This window comes from Scomber japonicus, chromosome 13 (assembly GCF_027409825.1).
Source record: "Scomber japonicus isolate fScoJap1 chromosome 13, fScoJap1.pri, whole genome shotgun sequence".
In the NCBI taxonomy this organism is placed as follows: domain Eukaryota; kingdom Metazoa; phylum Chordata; class Actinopteri; order Scombriformes; family Scombridae; genus Scomber; species Scomber japonicus.
Genome location: NC_070590.1, coordinates 17,555,620 through 17,575,726, shown reverse-complemented (window position 1 = coordinate 17,575,726; position 20,107 = coordinate 17,555,620). Strand labels below are relative to the sequence as shown.

Here is a 20,107-nt window from a genome sequence, read left to right as displayed (position 1 = left end):
GGTTGTAGTTCATCTGAAAGTATCAAAAGAAAGGAAACAAAGCAGTACTGCTGAGAAGTTCTGAATCTGAATCTGTTACCATGTCATCATTTAGTCCTCAAGTAAAGAGAAGATGATTGGATGACAAACTGAACTTGCAGCTTTTGTTTTCTTTGTGTTGTCTGGTGAATAAACTAAGCACCTTTAGTTGTGTGATTGAAAGGAAGCTCTGTTATTTGCATACTGTAGATCGGAAACTCCAAATAAGCCAAGCTAATTGTATAAATAATGCATAGAGTGTTTTTGAAGTCACCTTATAATCAAGCTAAAGATGTAATTTAGGAGACAGACCTAATGCCATTACCACTGAAACACTGTATGTCATGAAAGATTGGACATACTGTGATACAGCATGCAATTGACAAATAGGTTTTAGTACATAAAATACTTGATCTATTACTAATTTAGCTTTTCAATCACATTAGTTACACTTTACCAGCATTTCACAAACACCTCCTTATTGATTCTTTCTCACACATAAAACCTCTGATTGCAGATATTCTGATGTACCTCCTCAGATTTGTCTTATGATGCCTTACATTCATATAAATACATATTTCAAAGGTGTTTTACAATGCTATTATATTCTATTATTTTTTATATTTTTCATAGGCCAAAGAGCTAAGTAGCACAGTGTTGTTTGTTGTGATGCCAAATAAAAAAAGAATCTTTAGAATCTTTTGACCCATCTAGGTAGTTAAATGTTATAGCCTATTTATCAAGCATAACAACATAGTTTGTGGCCACTTCGATGTGATGTCACATGTAATTTTTTAATAGAAACAATTGATTATTTTAACACTGCTGTTCATGCAAAAGTATGCACAACCCCCCCCCCCCCCCCCCCACCATTCTGCTTCACAGCCCTGGACATACATGGCAGTTGGAGTCAGAACAGGCATTGGAATAACCGAGGTAAACATCACACACCTCAGCCATAGACTGTAAACCTCACTGCCCACATTGCTGCCTCACTACCCCCTTGTATTATGGACTCAGCTCTTCAGTCTTAACAGCTTTTTCAAAAGGGCAGCAGACTGCTTCCAACCCCCTGTCCCCTATACCCATACATCGCCTTGTCCCATCACATCACAGCCCACCTCACCTCTCCACCCCTCTGATTGTCCTTTCCAAGACAATCTTCTAAGCTCAGGCAGTTGTCAACCTTAATCCTTTACAGTGCTCTAACCTGAATCATTGCTATCAATAGAGCAGCAAGCAAGAAAACACAACTTGCCCAGTTCACATTGAAGGACAGTTTACACCCAGAAGCATGTCTTTCTGTTTTGAATTCTGAGCCCATACTAAACGTGCACTGTAAAAAAAAAAAAGCCTTGATCAGCCTGCTGGCTGTAGCCTACCTGTCTTTAATAATAATTAAAAAAGTCCATGAAACAGAGCCAGCATCATGGAACAAGTGATCCATTTCGCACCATACTGTCATGTAATGAAATCACACTCAAACAGGTGAAGCATTGCAGCAGATGACTCAAATATAGGTGACAGCATTTCACCCATCTTTGCCGCACACCACTTACAGCTGCACCATATATGTGAAGCTATAGATTGAAGCTTTGATATGTAAACTTGGTTATTTATACTGACTGAACTCAATTTTGCTTTGAGGCTTCCCTTGTTTTTTATGTGCATGTATGTGAGAGTTTGTGTGTATGTATGCAAGGGTATTTGCATATATATGACCCCTTATAAATTACTGTATTTTTACTGTGGGGACAAATAAAATAAGATTTAAAAAATTGAGTAAATAAAGTCATTTTCTTTGGAACAATTCACCTTAAAAATTAACCAGAAATATTATAGCCAAGCAGTCAAGTTTCTACTTTGTTTCGTGGAAATGGGGATTAACTCATCCCATGGCATTTTTTTCTGTCGAGGCACTTAATAATATTTGAACTCAGCATGTCTTAAAAAAAAAGAAAAAAGAAATCTGTTAAAATTGCTATTTTTTGCAGCGCGTCTCACACGCCGACCCCTCCTCCCTACCTTCCCCCTCACTTTGCTTAGCTTTGGGTCTTCGTGATTGGTTCACCTTTCATGTCTGTCAAAGCTGCGTGGGCGGGACTCAAACAATCCACTCGTGTTCCCAGTGCTGTGGACTGTGCGCCACAGCAGACCGAGAGCGGGACAGACAGTAGTACAACAACGGCTGCATCTACTGTAACCAGAGGACGGCTGTTCTCAGACCCAGAGGTGTACCGCTGTTCAGAGTCTTACAAACTGAGCCTGTACCTTACCGCCGGAGCATCCCTGTTTATGAAACATATGTTTTTTTGAAGAGCGTGAACATTTCCATTTCCAAAAGCAAGACAGTCTACGGGTCGTGAAGTCGGTTGTGTTAACCTCTTTTTCCCAGGGACGCACAAAAGACGCACTCCCAAGTCCACCACCTGGATAGCTGACAAAAGCCGTCCGGTCTGGTTCGTGGTCCAGTGGGGAGAGCCGGGGAGGAGAAATTAGCGCGAAAGACAAGAGCAAGACAAAAAGAAGACAGGATGAATCTCAAGAGTCATTTGATTTTCACCCTCTGCACTATTCATGGGCTTCTTCTCAAAGGTGAGCCTGGGACGAGTGGTGCGTACGTGCGCGAGTAACTGTGTATGTGCGTAACGTGTGTTTTTATGTGTACACGCGCATGTTACAGGCCAACAGCAGGACAGGATGGAGGGGCAGAGCGGGCAGTCACACGCGGGTTTTGGTAGAAAGATGCGCAGCTCTCTCAGTGCCCCTCATTCTCATGTACATGTGTGTCTGTGCTTGCGTGTGTGTACCTGCATTGAATGTACGTGAGTACTATGTGTGTACGCGTGAGTGAGGATGAGGGAGACGACCAGAGCTTGCCCTGTAACATGTGGGATCTCTTGGATGTTAATGTTGAAGAATGAGGGAAATCCTAATTCAGTAATTATAGTCAGCACAGGACACGACCTGAGCACGCCCGTGAAGCCCTGCAGACCGTATTGTGCGTCTTCTGCGTCTACAAGCTCGTGTTGTGTCTTGTGCGTGAGTGGCAATGAAAAATGAGCCCGCTAGGAAGACACACCTTACCATGAAATAACCAACCCCGCGGTTGTTTTTGACTTGCAGCACTTGAATGAGTCACTGAGGCACTGGCAGCGTTTTACGCACCGAACTGTTTGATGGTGCTGATTACGGCAGTTTAAAAGCTCACGGGCATACAGAGCATTTGGATTTATGAATATTGCTTTCTTTCTTTTATTGTAAGATTTTGACTACTGTTCCTGTCTTGTGTGGCGTTTTAAAGCGCCGTCTGTGGTTGATGCATGACCTTAAACGAGTTGTAGGAACAGGTGCACCGACCTGACCGGAATGACAAACTTTTCCATCAAATTCTCCAAGTGTATTTTTCTTAATGATATTTTATAATAGTAATGTTAGTATTTATTTCAGATTAAGCTGATTATGACTGATTGATGACATGGACTCAGCTCTCACCTTCCAGTTTTCATGATCGAAAACAAATTGGCATTGGTTTAGCTCAACTAACTGAATCAGACTCTGATCTCAGTCACTCACTCTTGCTGTTTTATGATATTTATACCATAAACACCTAATTTGTCCACAGAGGACCTTTATCAACATGAGAATGACGTGACATTGGAGGCCAAGGTCACAGTGGATTATGGAAGTAGAAGGAGAATAGATCAATAAGACGTAAACATAAAGAAGTAACATAGAATAACATGAAGGTTAAAAAAGCACCAAAAGACCACCTTTTGCAACTTCTTGGGTTTCTTTTATGGTTACATGTCCTAAATTAGATAAACCCCAAAGTAAGTAAGGGTTAAAGGACATATTTGTACCAAGAGCAAGTGTGGCTTATAATACCTGGCATTTGAGTATTAGTAGAAAACCTGTTTTAAGGATGCATCAAGTAAAAAGATACTTCAGCTCTCTTTTAGCTGTGATTCTTTTATCATATTTTATCAAACCTAATACAAAGTCATGTGAGTGCAACCTGGTGAGGTTTCAATCTCTCCATGAACTTAAAGGCCCTCAAGGAAATATAACACATATTTGTCTATGAAAGCAGAGGGAACACTTCTCCTTGAGTTTCTAGACTGGTGAATTCACATTGTGTTGCACAGTGGCAGGAGGGTGATAGATTTACTCTGAAACAGCTGTCAGTGAAACGGTGGGGTCACATACGTCAAACTGAGCCTCTGTTTTGTGATGCAAAGTCCGCTTTAAGTCCTTTTAAAATTATATCAATATGTATTTAAGGCTTCGGATAACACATTTATTAACATGAATGCCAAAATTAGCATCATCTTGACTTTAACCACTGTTTTCCACATGACTAAATCAGAAATCCCAAATGAGAGATCATTTTTGCTTGATTCCCTTGATCATTTGTTGTTGTCTCTTTGAAGTGTGTGTGTGTGTGTGTGTGTGCGCGTGTGTGTGTGTGTGTGTGCATGTGAAAGAGTGAGAGCAGTCCTTTAATAACCAGACATGATTAAGGCCATTCTTGACTTAATGAATTAGTATGTAATTAGGTATCTTAGGATATCTGGTATATCTGACAGCTTGCACTGCAGCATATATTGACGTTCCAGAGCCTTTCTTTTCCTCTTTATTCTTCTAAGGGTGTCACACTCATTACAAGCTTGTGTGTGTGTGTGTGTGTGTGTGTGTGTGTGTGTGTGTGTGTGTGTGTGTGTGTGTGTGTGTGTGTGTGTGTGTGTGTGTGTGCGCGTGTGTGTGTGTGTGTTGTTTGTATAGCTTATATTTAAAGAGGCCTAAGCAAAGACATAAGCACGCCGGTAACAGCAGAGCGCACGTCAGGCTCATTTCAAGTGTGGCTGCCCACCACGTATACACACACACACACACACACACACACACACACACACACACACACACACAGAGCTCTAGTGTGGATTCATTGCTGATCTGACTCTCTTTCTGTCTCACTCTCTCTTCCTTTCTCTCCCCAACCCTGAAGAGGATAATGCTAGGCTGCTTGATTTGAACAGTCATTTCTCGGTGCAAGAGCTATTATTGTATAGGTTCCACACAGCAGGCGGGTCAGCCTCCTCCTGAATGAAGTCTATCTAGCCGAAGCCATATCCATGCGCTCTGTAAATGACAGCTGTTTCAGACCCTCTGGCCCGGTGCCAGCTGGCATCGAGAGATTTCAGAGACATTGAGTCTATGTCACTGACTTGAGGTATATAGTGTGAATGTGAAATGCTGTGATGGAGGTTGATGTTTACCAACAGCCCAAGTTGTGAACATATTATCCAGTGTGTCTCATGTGCCCATGCTGGAGCCGGAGAAAACAGCCTGTTATGCAAATGGGCCTCTTACGTAAGAGCTCGGGGCTGAGCGGCAGGCGAGGGGAGATAGAGGCAGAGGGCGACAGAGAAAGTGGGAGATGTTCCAGAATTGAGGAGTTGATGTCAGTGCAATGTGGGAGGAGAGGTGTGGAGGAGGAATGTTCAATCTCCTCAGCTAAAGTGTGTGTGATATGTGCAATGGTTGTTGTCTGCTGTTTGATGCCTGTTTATCTCCTCTGCTCTGTCTGTTTCCTGTTGCTATGCCTGCATGGTAGTCTGTCTGTTTTGAACTCTGATCTTGCTAGCCTAAATACAAACCCCTGCTGAGGGATGTGTTTATCCCTGCAGTGAGTCTAAGCTGCTGAAGGCTGACCGTCCATCCCTCTGTACTTCCGTCCATTCCTCCCTTGCTTCATCCTCCCATCCTGGTGTGGAGCTTTGTACCATAGCAGCGTGGGAAAGCTTCTGATAACAAGCGGCCTTGTGTGTGTGTTTGCAGAGCCGCTGATTACACAGGAGAAACAAGATGTTCTCTCTTTCTTGCTCACTGGCACTCTCCCTCCCACTTCTGTGTGTGTTTGCAAGTGCGACCATTTTCATGGCCGTGCTTTGACAGGTAGAACATACGAGGTGCTCTGTACCTTCCACTGATGCCATAAAGCTTCAATGCTGAGAATCCTCTGTGGAGCAGCACTGGCTCAATGTGCACTCAGACACATAAGGGTGCGCAACACACACACATACTCGGAGCTCCACTGTGGGTTCATTGCTACTCTGCCAAGGCATTTCCCATGATCAAAGCCAGTCTTTTGTTAGTCCAGGTGTTAAAAAAGTTAAAACAGAAAGGAGGAGGCTGGAGGGGAATGTGGTACGATTCAGAGCTTACAAGCTCTTCGTGACATAGCAGAAATACAGTATGCCTCTCCAGAACTGCTCCAGAAACACCTACAGTGATCCTGCCACCTGTTGCTACTCTTTGTCATGTCAGTTAACTATTGCATTTGGGGCATCTTCTACTTGGGAATGCAGAGCCGTAACAAGTGACAGACTTTTTTTCATTTTGAGACACAAGGATAAAATGAGGCATGGAAACGCAGGAAGCCAGTCATTCTCATTCTAAGCTTAACACACATGTAGCCCCTGAAATGTAAAGGTGGCAAAAACACACTCATCAAGGCACCATGGACGGGGTAAAAGGTTTTAATATCCTGCAATGTGCAGAGGCCCAACCGATAGCTCAGCTCCCAAATTAGCTGGTGGAAATCTCCTACTATTTTAGATTAGGTTTTGTAGTAGAGTTTGCAAAATAGGATGCACCCACACAGAATGACGCAGCAAATGCCAGCCAGATCTGGTGTCATTGTTTCACTACTCTATGACAGTAACAGTATATATAACAAAGTGAAAAACACAAAAAAAGTATTTCCCTCAAAACACAAAAACCATAGGGATCTGATTTGTCAGATGCCAGTAAAACAATATTATAGGCCTACTCTATCTTTGTCACAGTGGCAGCCTCAGAACACATTTGCCAAATCCGATCTGAATGTTTAAATTACTGTATGTGCTCAGAGGCAAGAGACAGCCTGCCAGTATGTCTGAATACACCGATATGAAAACTGTGTCTGCTGAGAGAGTATGGCCTTACAGTACGTCAGCTCCTGGGGTTTCATAAATAACTTCTAGGCTTCCAGCTTGCACAATTGTGTGGACAATCCCATCACCTGAACTGAAACAGTCACTTGGTTTACTGAATGCTACAGTACCACATACAGGGCTTTACTGCCCCTGGCAAAATATTTCCTGACAATAGAAAACTAGAGAATGATAGGCAGTGTGATGACAGTTATGTATTATCATGAGTGGTTCTATTAATCACTGCATATTTCAACCATACAACCATAAATGAACAAACATCTGTAATTAAATTGTCAGGCTTAAATTCAAGAACATGTCATCTTTACGAGCTATTGGTTTAAATGTAATAAATAGCATATCATTTTAGCAAAAGTGGAAGGTATTATCTGTTAGAATCATATGTTAGTGATGTTGTGAGCTTATGACTGCCTTGTTACAAATACAGAAATAAATGTCTAGTATGTGGGAGTCAATGTATAATAATAGTAGTTTTTTAATTTGGTATCCAGACTCTGTTTGATATGTCTTAGGCAAAGTGTAATTTAAAGCCAGCCAAGAGAAGGGAGAGATTAAATGCAACCTCCCATTGAGAACGGTAAGCCCACAGGTGGATAGAAGTACAGTGGCTGCAGTGTGTTAGCACCCTAAATACCTCTCAGTAGGTGAAAAAAGTATACAAGCTCAGCGAGCATATCAGCTGATGGGCTTTTTCCTCAAAGTTGTGTAGATGTGTGTGTAAACAAGTTAGAATACAAACTAATGTGCATTTATTGATGTGAAGAATACCTGCACAGATGCTCAAACGCTTAACCAAACACTTAAATTACCCTGGAGTTTGCACAAAGTGTTTCATTTTTGTGTATGACCAGCTTTGTTTTGCACCATGAACTGTAGTACATCAACATCATGATTTGTCTTGATTGACAGGCAAAGTTTTAGGAGGTTTGGCTTCTTTTGTTCGAGTCAGACTCAAACTATTAGATAGAATCTGCTCATACAAATTAAACGCAGGCACTTACATTGGGGAAGACACAGTCTGTGTTATTGAGTGCGAGTGTGTCTGTGTGTATGCGTGCATGCATATGTGATGTCTGTATTAGCATTGAATTCCAAAGGATTAGCGAGTGGCTAATCTAAAGCTCCAGTCTTTGACAAGCCATGTGTCACTAATCTCAAACACTCTGGAATAAAGAGACACAAACACAATCACCTTTTGGATTAAAAGTCTCTATGCAGAGGTTGTTGTAATCTTTCACTCAAACCAGGAAAAGATTAAAGAAGGTTCAAACTGAAGAAAAAGAGAAATTAAAGAAAATCCAAGACAATTACATTTTCCCCTGCCTGTCTCTTCCTCTCTCTAAGACATGCATGTATTTGCAAATAAGCAAATAAATAAAGTGGGTTAATTTAATGTGCCCTTTCAGTTGAATCTAACATGCTCCACAGGTTCATGCATCGCCCTCCTTCTTAACAACTCTTATCCTAGATAATGTTCTTTTTATGTTATGTGGCCTTTCATCTGACAGCTCCTTTTCATACAATTCCCCAGAGGGCCATATTCTGGAGACTACATGTTACAATAATCATTTTCTTCAACAGAGATAAAGATATGGACAGCAGTGACTCTGCCTACTCCCTCTGCTCTCCTGCCCCAACTCTGATATTGTTTGGGGACTCCGTGTCTGTTCTTGACAGAAATTAATTCAGCCAAAAGCAGAGAAGGCCCATATTGTGTATACAAATACACGAGCACGCTTGTGGACATAAGGGCCCAGCAGTGTAAAGCCACACCAGTGAGAAAACAGCAAATCTTCTGTTTTTAAGGGACTACGTTTGCTCAGATAATATGGACTATGGTGGAATCAAAGAAGCACATAAATTGCCTTTTTGATTTTTACTTTATTGCTTCTGTTTTTATGACCCTTATTCAGAGATAACTTCCTCTGTTCATGTGGATGCATATTTTTAATTCAAATTAGAGTTGATGGGAAGAGTAAATGACTGCTGGAGGTAGAGGGAAAATGGGTAGAAGGGAGAGAGAGATACAACTTCAGGCACTCAAATTTGGGGTTGAGAAAGAAGAAGAAATGTCTCTAACCCTAACCCTCCCAACACTCCCACCTCTTAAATTAATTCCGCTCATTTTCTCCTGATGGTTGTTCCACATTTCTGATGGTGTCCATACTTATGTCTCATTAATATATTTCTCATGTCTATAATTTAGTTTGAAATCTTCCTCAACAATACAGCTGTGTTAACTCTATCTGCATAAGTCATTTCATGTGTATGCTTCATTTTAATATTGTGGTTCCTCAATAACATTCAAAACCCTAATTTAGTGCCTAATTGCTTAACTTGTACTTACATAATAACAATATGGAGTTATGGCATGGTACTAATTGAAAAGCAGGATTTATTGCATCCACCAATACACATCTATGCACTTGTTTTAGTGTTGTGGTCTCAAAGGAAGCCTAGAAGTAGCTAAAGCTAATTGAAATATAATTCCCCAAAGACACATGTTCATGTTAATTGACTTTCTGTGTGTGCCCATGTTTGTGTGTGTGTGTGTGTGTACTTGAGTGTGTATGTGTCTATATTTTTGTATTCATATTATCACCAGAAGTCACTTTCTAGTCCCTTGTCTAATCATCAGCTTGAGGGCCTCCCCCACATTTTAATTCGGGCTTGGAAAGCTATTAGACACTCTTTTGCATGAGCACCATTTCTAAACACATCTAATGTAGTAAAAATATGCAGCTATAATCCGCTGATGTTGTCTTAAATTCAGATTGAACTGCTCACTCCACTGTCAGTGCTCACTGTAAATCAAAGCAGCTCTTTTTTTTTTTTTACTGCTGTTGTTTCAGTTCTTACATCTCAGGAAAGTGGTAATGTGTAGGGCTTTAGATGAGAGCTAGTGAAAGACTGTGCAATGATAAGGCTGTGTGTGTGTGTGTGTGTGCTTGCGTGTGAAACTAGAGAGAACACACATTATATTTAAATGTTGTAGTCAAGTGATTACTTCTCAGAAAGTACAGGTGTGTAATTTCATCCAATTGAAAAGGTTTCACACCATAAACCCATAATTCCAGAGAGAGAGAGAGAGAGAGAGAGAGAGAGGGAGGGAGAGAGAGAGAGAGAGGGAGAGAGAGAGGGAGGGAGAGAGAGAGGGAGGGAGAGAGGGAGGGAGAGAGAGGGAGAGAGAGAGAGAGGGAGAGAGAGAGGGAGAGAGAGAGGGAGAGAGAGAGAGAGAGAGAGAGAGAGGGAGAGAGAGAGAGAGAGAGAGAGAGAGAGAGAATCAACAAGGATATGGCTGGTTTTCTATATGTTTCTCATTGTCAACAAATCTCATGTACAGTGCATGTGCAGGGATGAGCTGCAAAAAAGTTCTATAAACGGAGCCGTGTTCCTCTGCGTGCTGTACACAGAACTTCCCTCCCAAGACTGAAAATGTGATTGCTGTAATTAATCTTTGGAGCTGTTTCTAACACACTATAGTAGCCATTGTCTTTGGGGTGAGGGCAGATGTTAACCAATACAGCGGTGTGGCTCACTGACATGTTAATAGTTTTAGGGCAATAATAGAGGTATACAATACATCAGGCTTTGGATAATACTTGTAATACCTGGCAGGATGAGTTCATAGTTGGTTTGGCTCTGCACATTATAATTGATGACAATAAGGAAACATTGTCAGCGGAAACATTAAAAACAAGTTCATACAGTATATAGCACAGTAAAGTATTTGAACTTATACGTACATGTCAGTCAGTTATAAATGGACTGACAGATACTGGTGTTTTATTTATATATTCATATGTAACTGTACATCATAGTAGCCCTGCTATTTTATTGCTCTGAATTTCTCTGTTCCTCTATGATGTCACATTGGGAATCTGTCACAATGTCATATAATCCTTGAGTTGGACTTTGTGTCTGCTATATTTTTATACCAGTATGGATTCTGTTTCTAAGCTGTATTCCTAAATCTTATATTGGTTGTAAGTTTGGAGAACGGCCGCTCTCTGTGTCGAGATTGCTCCAGGCCTGTTGTAGAGGGGAGGGAAGATGGAGTCAAGTGAGACAATTTATAACAGTTAAAAACCAAATGAACTGAGACCCTTGGCTTGGGTGAGCGAGCGGCAGCATACATAATGCGCCTTAGGGATTTCTTCTTCACACACAATGTGATGTGCTCAGTGTGAGTGTGTGTGTGTGTGTGTTTGTGTGTCCAAGCTAACACATAGCACACAGAAATACACAGACCCCTCCACCATCTGTCTCTGTTTGCCACATTGCAAATCCATTATATGCTACACAACATTATTCCCCCCATCCTAAGTGGCACACACCCCTAAGCTTGCTTCCACGATCCTACTCAGTGGAACGATGACAATTTGCTACTGCACACACATCTTTGTTAAAGATGCTGTGGCATGTTTACAGTTGGATTTAATACATACATATTCCTGCTGCTTCATGTGGGAATTGTGCGAGATCTGGTAGTTTTTATTTGTCCCTATTGAACTGAGACCGGACTTTCATAATCCTGCAGCATCCTCCAAAATGATTCACTTTTGCATTTTGGCAGCTGGCTTTAAGACACACACACACATACACATACACACACACACACACACACACACTACATGAATCTGGCTAAGGTTTGGCTCAGTAGTTTTATAGCTAACTAATCTCCAGTTCTAATCAAAAAGCTTCCCCAGCTCTGAACCTCCTGCTGAGGAAACAAAGAAGTTATTATGGTTTTAAATGGTCTCCAATTACGGATAATTTCACTGCCTATCTTAAAGCTATTTGCTTTTCTCTCACTTTGCTCTGGTTGGGTAGAGAAAACATTGTGCTCTGCAAAAACAACAAGGAAGACAAGTTAGACATACAGCAGATGCATTCTTTTGGAAAGCAGAATGGCCTGCCTTTCATTGCACTCCCTCTCCCTCTCTGTCTCTCCTCATCTCTTATCATTAGAAATAGGGAACACGGTTAACTCAATTCGTCCTTTATCTTCCTCATTAGTGTTTGTCTCACACTGCACTCAATTACTCAGTCCATCACTCTCCTACACACAAGTCAAAAGCTTCGGCTGGCTGAGGTGAGTTTCTCAAAATTCTCATGTAGCTAGAATTCAGTAAGACTCATTAGTGAAAAGTGAGTGACACCAAAATTGTGCATTCATGTGCTCAACATACACATTTTCAACCCATGACGTGCGATTTTATGACACCATGTGTGTTTTGAGTATTGAGCCTTGTCAGTTGGCAGCCTGGTGCTCCATTTTTATGCCTACATAATTTATACAGCTATTCAGAGCCTTACTGCTATGTTTTATAATTTTAAATGTTAATGTGTAGCCCACCTGGGAAGTGAACGTAGCACTGCTGGATTAGTTTTGACGGATTGGATTTCAGTTGTAACCTTGGCTCTGTGTTTTTTGGCAGCAGCGATTTATTGTTTGGATTGTATGACATTTCAATAATTTCCAACGTTCTTTTTAAACAGTTCCTATTTAGTTGAAAATTCGTTAACCTTTTCTCTTTGAAAGTTGTTATTGCATCTCGTAGCCTTTAGCTCATATCAACCGACCATTTCATATCCAAATAAGAGAAGGAAAAGGCTGTGTCTGTGCAGACGCTGACCCGCATATAATGTAAAATACAAAGGTTAAACAATTCAAATAATGAATCATAAGTAAATGACTTTGGAAGTCTCTGGAAGCTTTTTATATTTAATCATGTTATGCAACACAATTCACTAACTTGTTTTTTAGAGTCATCTTTGTTTTTTAGATTTACCTTTTTTACTTTTTCTAATTTTGTCCTTTTGAAACTATACTTCTCTCACTGACTGCTTGCTTATCTTTATTTGCAAATGTATGCTATGGCTACAATCCCGGACTAGTTTGCCAACATGCTAATGCTGCTGTATGTGTATCCAGTTCAAATGGACCAGCTAATGCTAATCTGTGCTAATCCTCTGAGAAGCACCCTCAGAGCAACATTATCATGCTACTCTGTAGTTGAGATGGATAGCAGAGGAGAGTGGGGCAAGAAAATACTGAATAGAGACATTTTCATAGCAAATATTCAATCATAACAGCTCACACACACAAAAATCCTTACACCAGTGGTCACCTTTCAACCTTCCAGTGCATGGTTATCCACACACTTGCACACATGCACACAAAGCTGCAGACATGAGCTATTACTGAAGAGATAGACCTAACTTCTCCAGGCACAGCAGTAATAATGAGACAGTGTTAACCACAGTTGCACTGAGCTGGTAAATGGTAGTGTACTCTCCAGGACTAAGCACTGATCCTAAGCCCCCTGTAGTAATGCACTGGTCACCCTAATCCTGACCTTATTAAAAGTGAGCTTCTAACCAAAAAGGAGCCATATCTTTAGACTGTAGTTAGTTCCTCAATGCAGCTGGTCTTAGTCCACCCTGTTTTAAAGGAGGTGACCTGCTGCTACTTAATCCTGGAGCCACCTTTCACCCCCTTAGGCATTATGATTGTGGAGCTGAGGTCACTATAGAGTCACACAATGTTTTTTTTGATGAATCTGACAGCAGTTATTTATGTCATTGTAATTGAATTCTAAGTAACACGCACTGCATGAACAGGATGTAATCCAGAAATAGAAAGATTGGCTGTATCTGACATGTTCTGATTATTTCCATATTCATACACTTTCCCACTGCTAATCCATACCCTGCAATACAAAGGATACTGCTCCATGTCATATTGCACATGGCAGCAAAAATAATTTGACTGTGATATGAAATAATTTTTAAAAATCCTGTCAGCAGTAAATTTACACAGTTTAAAGTTCATGTGCATATGCACATGGAAATATGTGGAGGGATCATGATGTGTTTTTCTCATCTGATATCTTGAAGGGGAGACTGTAGATATTATCCTGACATCAAGTCATGCATTGGTCTTGATGTCCCCTTACATCCCCCATAATGTGGTTAAACTAATGAGTAAAAATTAAATTGCTCTGTAAAAGATAATTATGAATATAGTTCTTATTTCTTGCATTTCTGTGTATATTATGTCTACAAAGTGATACTGCTGCGTATAAGTCTGAACCTCCCAGAGACAGAAAATGAGACATTTAAATCAATGACAGTTTTCCACTTAAAATTAATCAAAATGACATCATGGTGCATGGTGCATCAACTCTTTGTACACTGGAGCATAGTTGGGTAATGTTTTAAAGAAAAGTATGATCATATCATCCCTTTAAGAAAGAGTAAAGCAAGCACCTCCACTGAATGCACTTTTGAAATAACTTAGTAGACATTTATTTGCTAATCTGTATCAAATTAGGCTTTTAAAGTATGACGCTGTATCAAACAAGTGTTTGAACTACTTGCACTGCCTTCATGCCTTTCCAGCTTGATAAGCAAAATTAATGGCATAATCCCTGGAGTCTCAGCAGTTTTCCTGATATCTGGGGTACTTGTTATTCGAAGGAGACCACCTTTGATAGACGAGATAACGGGAGAGAGGAAGGTAGAGAGGAAAAAAGCACAAGAAGACAAAGACAGCAGTGAAGTGCACCAGGGGAAGGTGATGGGTTGTTTTGAAATGTCATGTGAGTATATGTTGTGCCTGTGGCTTGGCCGGGATCCTGAATGACATGGCAGTGACCGCTGCTGTGCCAGCGCTCTCTTAAAGCTTCACTGTGATAAGATGAGATGAGACAGGGAGAAAGCAAAATGTGTGTGTGTGTGTGTGTGTGTGTGTGTGTGTGTGTGTGTGTGTGTCATAAATGTGTTGGGATTGAGGGGGATGAGCGAATTAGAGGGATGTGGGGTAACAGAATGGATGGGAGAGAAAAGAGGAATTCCTATATCACATCTGCTCTTTGAGCATAAGGCAGGCAGGGATTTGGGCAGAGACAGATTAATTAAATTAAGAATTTAAATTAATGGTAATAATAATAATAATAATAATAATAATGATAAATGAAAGACAGGGCAGGGAGTAAAAAAACAGCCAAAAAAAGACCAGTAGCCATGCATTAGATATTCAGCAAATGAGCCTTAACACAGCTTCAATCTTGTGCTCATAAACAAAAAAATTACACATACAATATCAGAAATGCAAATAATATATGCTAGCATGAGTTTGATCATTTATTATGCATGTAGATAGAATCACAGAGATAAACATTAACAATGAAGAGGTGATGTTTTGTAATGTCCATTTAATTGTGGTAGAAGTAAATGAATGGTTGTTTCCTTTCCTTTCCTGTGAACATTAATTTCTCGATGATCATGGTGCATTACAGTAGACATACCCGGAAAAAAAAAAACCTTTTGATGCAAACTTTTCTTTCCTATTTCTTTTAGAATAAAATGCAGCTCCCCAAATGTGGAGGATATTGGATTGGCCTCTAGATAGAAATGCAAATAGCCCAGTCAAAAGTACTGTCTTTATCTACATTTTTACAGTCTCAAAAAGGGAGCTGGGTTTTCATTCCTACCTGCTTGTCACTTTTTCACTGCAGGTTTGTCTATCTTTCTCTTTACGTCACTCCTACCACTCCTCTGCTCTCTCTCCCTCCTATTTGGATGTTTCATTTCTTTCTTACCCCCCGACACCTCACTCTCTGGCGTAACCCAGGGCTTTCATCTTGGCAGGGTGCTTTCCTTTATGAGAATACTCCAATTGGCAGACAAGCGCCCTTGTCAGACACCACTTGCACTTGCATAGATATGAAAAGTGTTTTAACAAGCACCACTGAGTTTTGCGGTGCAGTGGAAACTGCATACCAATGGCAATGCAGATCCTGTGACCAAATTAAAGAGGCAGCAAAGTTTGGAGACAGTTATGTTGATGTCCTTAAAGTTTCACTGCAGCAGCCCCAAGGTAGCAAGTAAGAAAAGTTTGCTTTGCTTTGCTGTTATCCTTGGAGAGATTAAACTTCCAAATGCAGCAGTGAAGTTAACTGAACCAGATTTCTGAATCATATTTTCTAAAGTTGATTATCTTGCATTAGATTTGGTGAAATATAGTTCCACTTCATTTTGATTGCTACAATGATAACCATTTGGTATTCAGGTATATAGGCATAAACTGTATAAATACTGTAGTTATGTGAACTGTTATATTCAGATTTTCCTTTTCCTGGAAAGCTGGCACAGATCGTTTCTTGGAAACTGCTCTGTGGGCTGTGTGAGACCTACAGAGCAGCTATTTATCTATCAGATGAATGGCTATTAGATGCTGTGTAGGGACAGAAAGAACCAGTGGGTGTTGATGACGTACCCATGTAAATGAAGAGTCTGCTGTGAGGTCACTTCAGGAGGATTCAGGCTTTGCTTCTGATTGATGTGAGGCTGCTTCAGAGTTTGTAGATGGTTCTGTGTTTGTTAGGATTAGAATAAGGAAGTTTACACATAGGTGTTTGGCTGGAGAGGAAGAAAAAAGAAGGAATAGAAATACATACAAAAAAAACTAATCACAGAGATGGATGACTCTGTGTCTAAAAAATGCTAACTCGCCTGTTTAACAATATGTTGGTCTTTTACTGAATAAAAAGTGTTACCACTGTAAGCAAAAGCTAGCAGACTGTAAGGTGATGTGATGGGTGAAATTTTCCTCCCAGCTTGCCCAGTCAGATTAATTACTTCCATTTTCCACCTGGTCATTTGCCTTTTATTGTTACCCAAGAACCTGTGAAGCTCTAAATATGATACATGGCACTTTTAAATGTAATAATATTTTCTGTAAAGCTACTGATCCGGCTTTCAACTGTTACAACAGACTTATACAGCTTTTTATAATATACAGTACTATTTAAAAAGTGTGGACACATCTTCCCATTTACTTGAATGAGAACGTATATCCATATTTTTACTGGTACTGTATGTTGAGCAAATATTAATGTACTATTCCTGTCATGTAGGTGCATATTGACAATTCAAATCTCAGTAAACCTTAACATCAAGACTAATTGATCATTACTGACTTGCCCTTATCGATCCTCTTCCCCCAATTTGGAGCAGTCATGTCGACAGCAAGTCTCCAAAATATCAAATAGGCATGGGTGAGACAAAAAAAAGGCACTAGACGAGTGTAAAGGTCTTCCATATTGTTATGTTGCTCCAGTTCTATTTTGGCTCACTGTCCTGGACAAAATATGTGCATGGAATTTGGGAAACTCTATCCTTAAAGCATCTTGATCTCCTGCAGTCAGCTCCAGCAGGGCAGCTAAATGGCTTAAAGGGAGGTGATGTCATCATAACTGAGTGTTCTACATCCACTGTACAATGATCTAAGCCGCAAGGATACTGTCTCCGAAAATATATAAAGTGCCAGCTTTATAGACCATGACATATAATTTCCTCTCTTCAGAGCGATATGTACAGTGCTCTGTTTCTATCAGAATGCACCCAGGCTGTACTGATGAAACTGTTACACGAGCCAGCTACATTCTCATTGTGTGTCTATTACACTCTCGTTCTCTCTCTGTCTATCTGTGGTTCCAGTGAGACTTTGGGTTGATATCAGTGCTAGGGCAATTCAGCTGCATAAAGGTTATGTACTTTCAAATGACAGTTAATGTCTGTCATAGGGTTTTAGATCATGTTTGATCTATGCATTGCTGTGTCTGGTCCTGCATCATGTTTAGGATGTAGTGTACACATTCCCCTGATGGAGTGAAGACAAAGATGGTTTTGGAAGAAGCGTGAATGTGACTTTTGGATGTAGCCTCTCCCTGGAGTTCATTGTCACTTAAAAGGTTCATGGATTTGACTTGGATAGGATTTCCTGAGGATCTTGTTAAACATGACCTGGAACTTGTATCCAAAATCTGAGCGCTGCCTGTTTATGAATGCAGGAGATGATGGGGGTGGATGTGAATGTACAATAACACAATACTGACATCTGGGTACAGATGAAAAAAAAGAAACAGCAGTGACATGATTGGTTAAGAGCAAGTGGAGAAGACTGGTATAGAATTAAAAGTTGGAACAGTGTAAGGCAGCTGACTGTGTGGAACATTCATGCATACAGTCTATGTGTTATCTTTTTGTAAACCTCCATTTTCCCATAAGAAATAATTAATCGTATCAAATGAAAACAAAATGGTACATTTAATTTTAAAAGACAGAAATGTCTGTTTATTCAGTCAACAAAATCTTTAAACTCATATTATTGCTCTTTTGCTGTAATATGACATGGTACCAGTGAAAATGGAATGCTATTAGATGTAGACAGACAGAAAACACATGGCAAGATGCTGGGTATGGAATCTCAATGCTTGTTGAGCACCGACTGAAAACTTCTAATTATCAAAAGTCAGCATTAAATACTTGATCTTAGTCTAGTTTATTTATTCTTTGAACTGATTTACACATAATTACACTTCAGTTTATCTTGGTAATAAATATGACCTGTACATGACCTATTCAGCGCTTTGTCTGAAGAAAACATAAACACTGATACATTTAATAAGATTTGCCGTATTTTATCTAACTATAAAGGAAGGAGTGTCTGTAAGTGTGTGTGTGTGTGTGTGTGTTCTTCACTTTTCTCGACAACCGCTCATCCGATCTACTTCACAATTTGCTGAGGAATGCAATGTTGAGTCTAAAGTTGTTTGGATGAGAAATGTTAGATAACATTTAAACAACATTCAGTGGATCTTGACCTCTACAATATGGTGGATACAGCAGATACAGCAGCTAATTAGTTGTTTGTTTTTTTAAAATCTATCTAACTTAATAAGAAATGAACATACAGTTTGTACTGATTTTCTAAACAACCGCCCACCTGATCTGAAGATGTGCAGTGTTTAGTGTGAAGTTATCTGGATGGGTGGTTCTCCAGAAAACTGCAAGCAGCAATACTGGACACCAAGGAATCGGCCTGTTCAAAACAAGCATGTTTTGAACAGGCTCTGCACTATTTAAAAGTAAAAAGAGGGTTTTCTAGAAAAAAGATGTTTATATTTCTCAAAATAAAGATTTGTTATTGGTACTGAATTCAGGTCTCTGGAATAGAGGGTCCAGCCCTCGAGGCAGGATAAGATACTCAAAGGTTAAAAGTGCACATTATACAAGACAGGACAGTGTATATGGCACAAAATGATCCAAGTCTTGCCACTGGTGTTAATTTCAATTTGAAAAAGTTGTGGTTACAGGTTCTGTGGAGTTGTCTGGTAGAACACAGACAGCATGGAGAAGTTCCTAAGCGAGAAATTAGAGAGGATATAGATGTAGGACTATTCCTTTTTAAAAGTCTTTAGTTTCCTGCTGGTGTTCATTAAATCTGCAGATTATGCTCACAAGAACAAACCTTTTGGGATAAAAAATGGTGTCTCAGTTTCACACTTTTTTCCCCCATAGTTTTTTAGGGTGAAATTGATGCTGTGAATTTAACACAGTGGCAATTAGTGTGCCATTGTGTGCCTCATTGGACTCTATGCCACACGTGACAAAGCCACATTTAACGTAATGAGACTGCATAAAACTTTCACGACAGACAGTGACGTATGTGTTGGAAGCTACTTAACAGCTGCAAGGAACTCACATCCTTCTGACTTTGCCTCTCTCTAGCGAGTCTGTAGCGTGTCTGTTTTCCTTTTTGCTCTGTCTCCTGAAGGGGAAACATGACTTGTTTACAGTGTATGTAGCGACAACTAAATGAAATCACATTTCCCATCAGTTAGTGGGCTAATTGAGGCTAGCTTTTCCATTAGTTGTCTGCTCACATCTGCTTTGTAGGGAGCCAGACCGATCAATGCACAGTCAGAGTTGGATGCTGGGGTGCATACACACACGCAATCTTGTACACACATATTTATTCACAGCTCAAAATATATGACTTGCAGGTGCAATCATTTTGCATCATTTTCTTGTTTCATGCTGAAAATATAGTTTTATCTTACCCGTAGGATTTCATTTCATTCAACCTTTGTTTTTTCTCTGTGCAAATGTTTTTTCATCCAAGTGGAAAAATATACTTTCACTGCTGCGTCAGGCTCACAGAAAGAAAGTGATACAGTCATGGATAATACTTTCACTTCTCTTAATGTATGATTAGAGAGTGAGACAGTTGAGCTGCT

The 20,107-nt window shown here is 40.1% G+C and overlaps 1 protein-coding gene across 1 annotated transcript in view; it reads left to right on the top strand.

Moving 5' to 3' along the window:
- Nucleotides 1-2,208: 2,208 nt before the first annotated feature.
- The window catches only part of cadm2a (cell adhesion molecule 2a), a 214,090-nt gene continuing 196,191 nt past the window's right edge, over nt 2,209-20,107 (top strand). Inside the window, exon 1 of the mRNA XM_053332287.1 lies at nt 2,209-2,613. Coding sequence (XP_053188262.1) covers nt 2,553-2,613 — 61 coding nt within the window. The 5' untranslated portion in view covers nt 2,209-2,552. The remainder of the gene's footprint in view (nt 2,614-20,107) is intronic.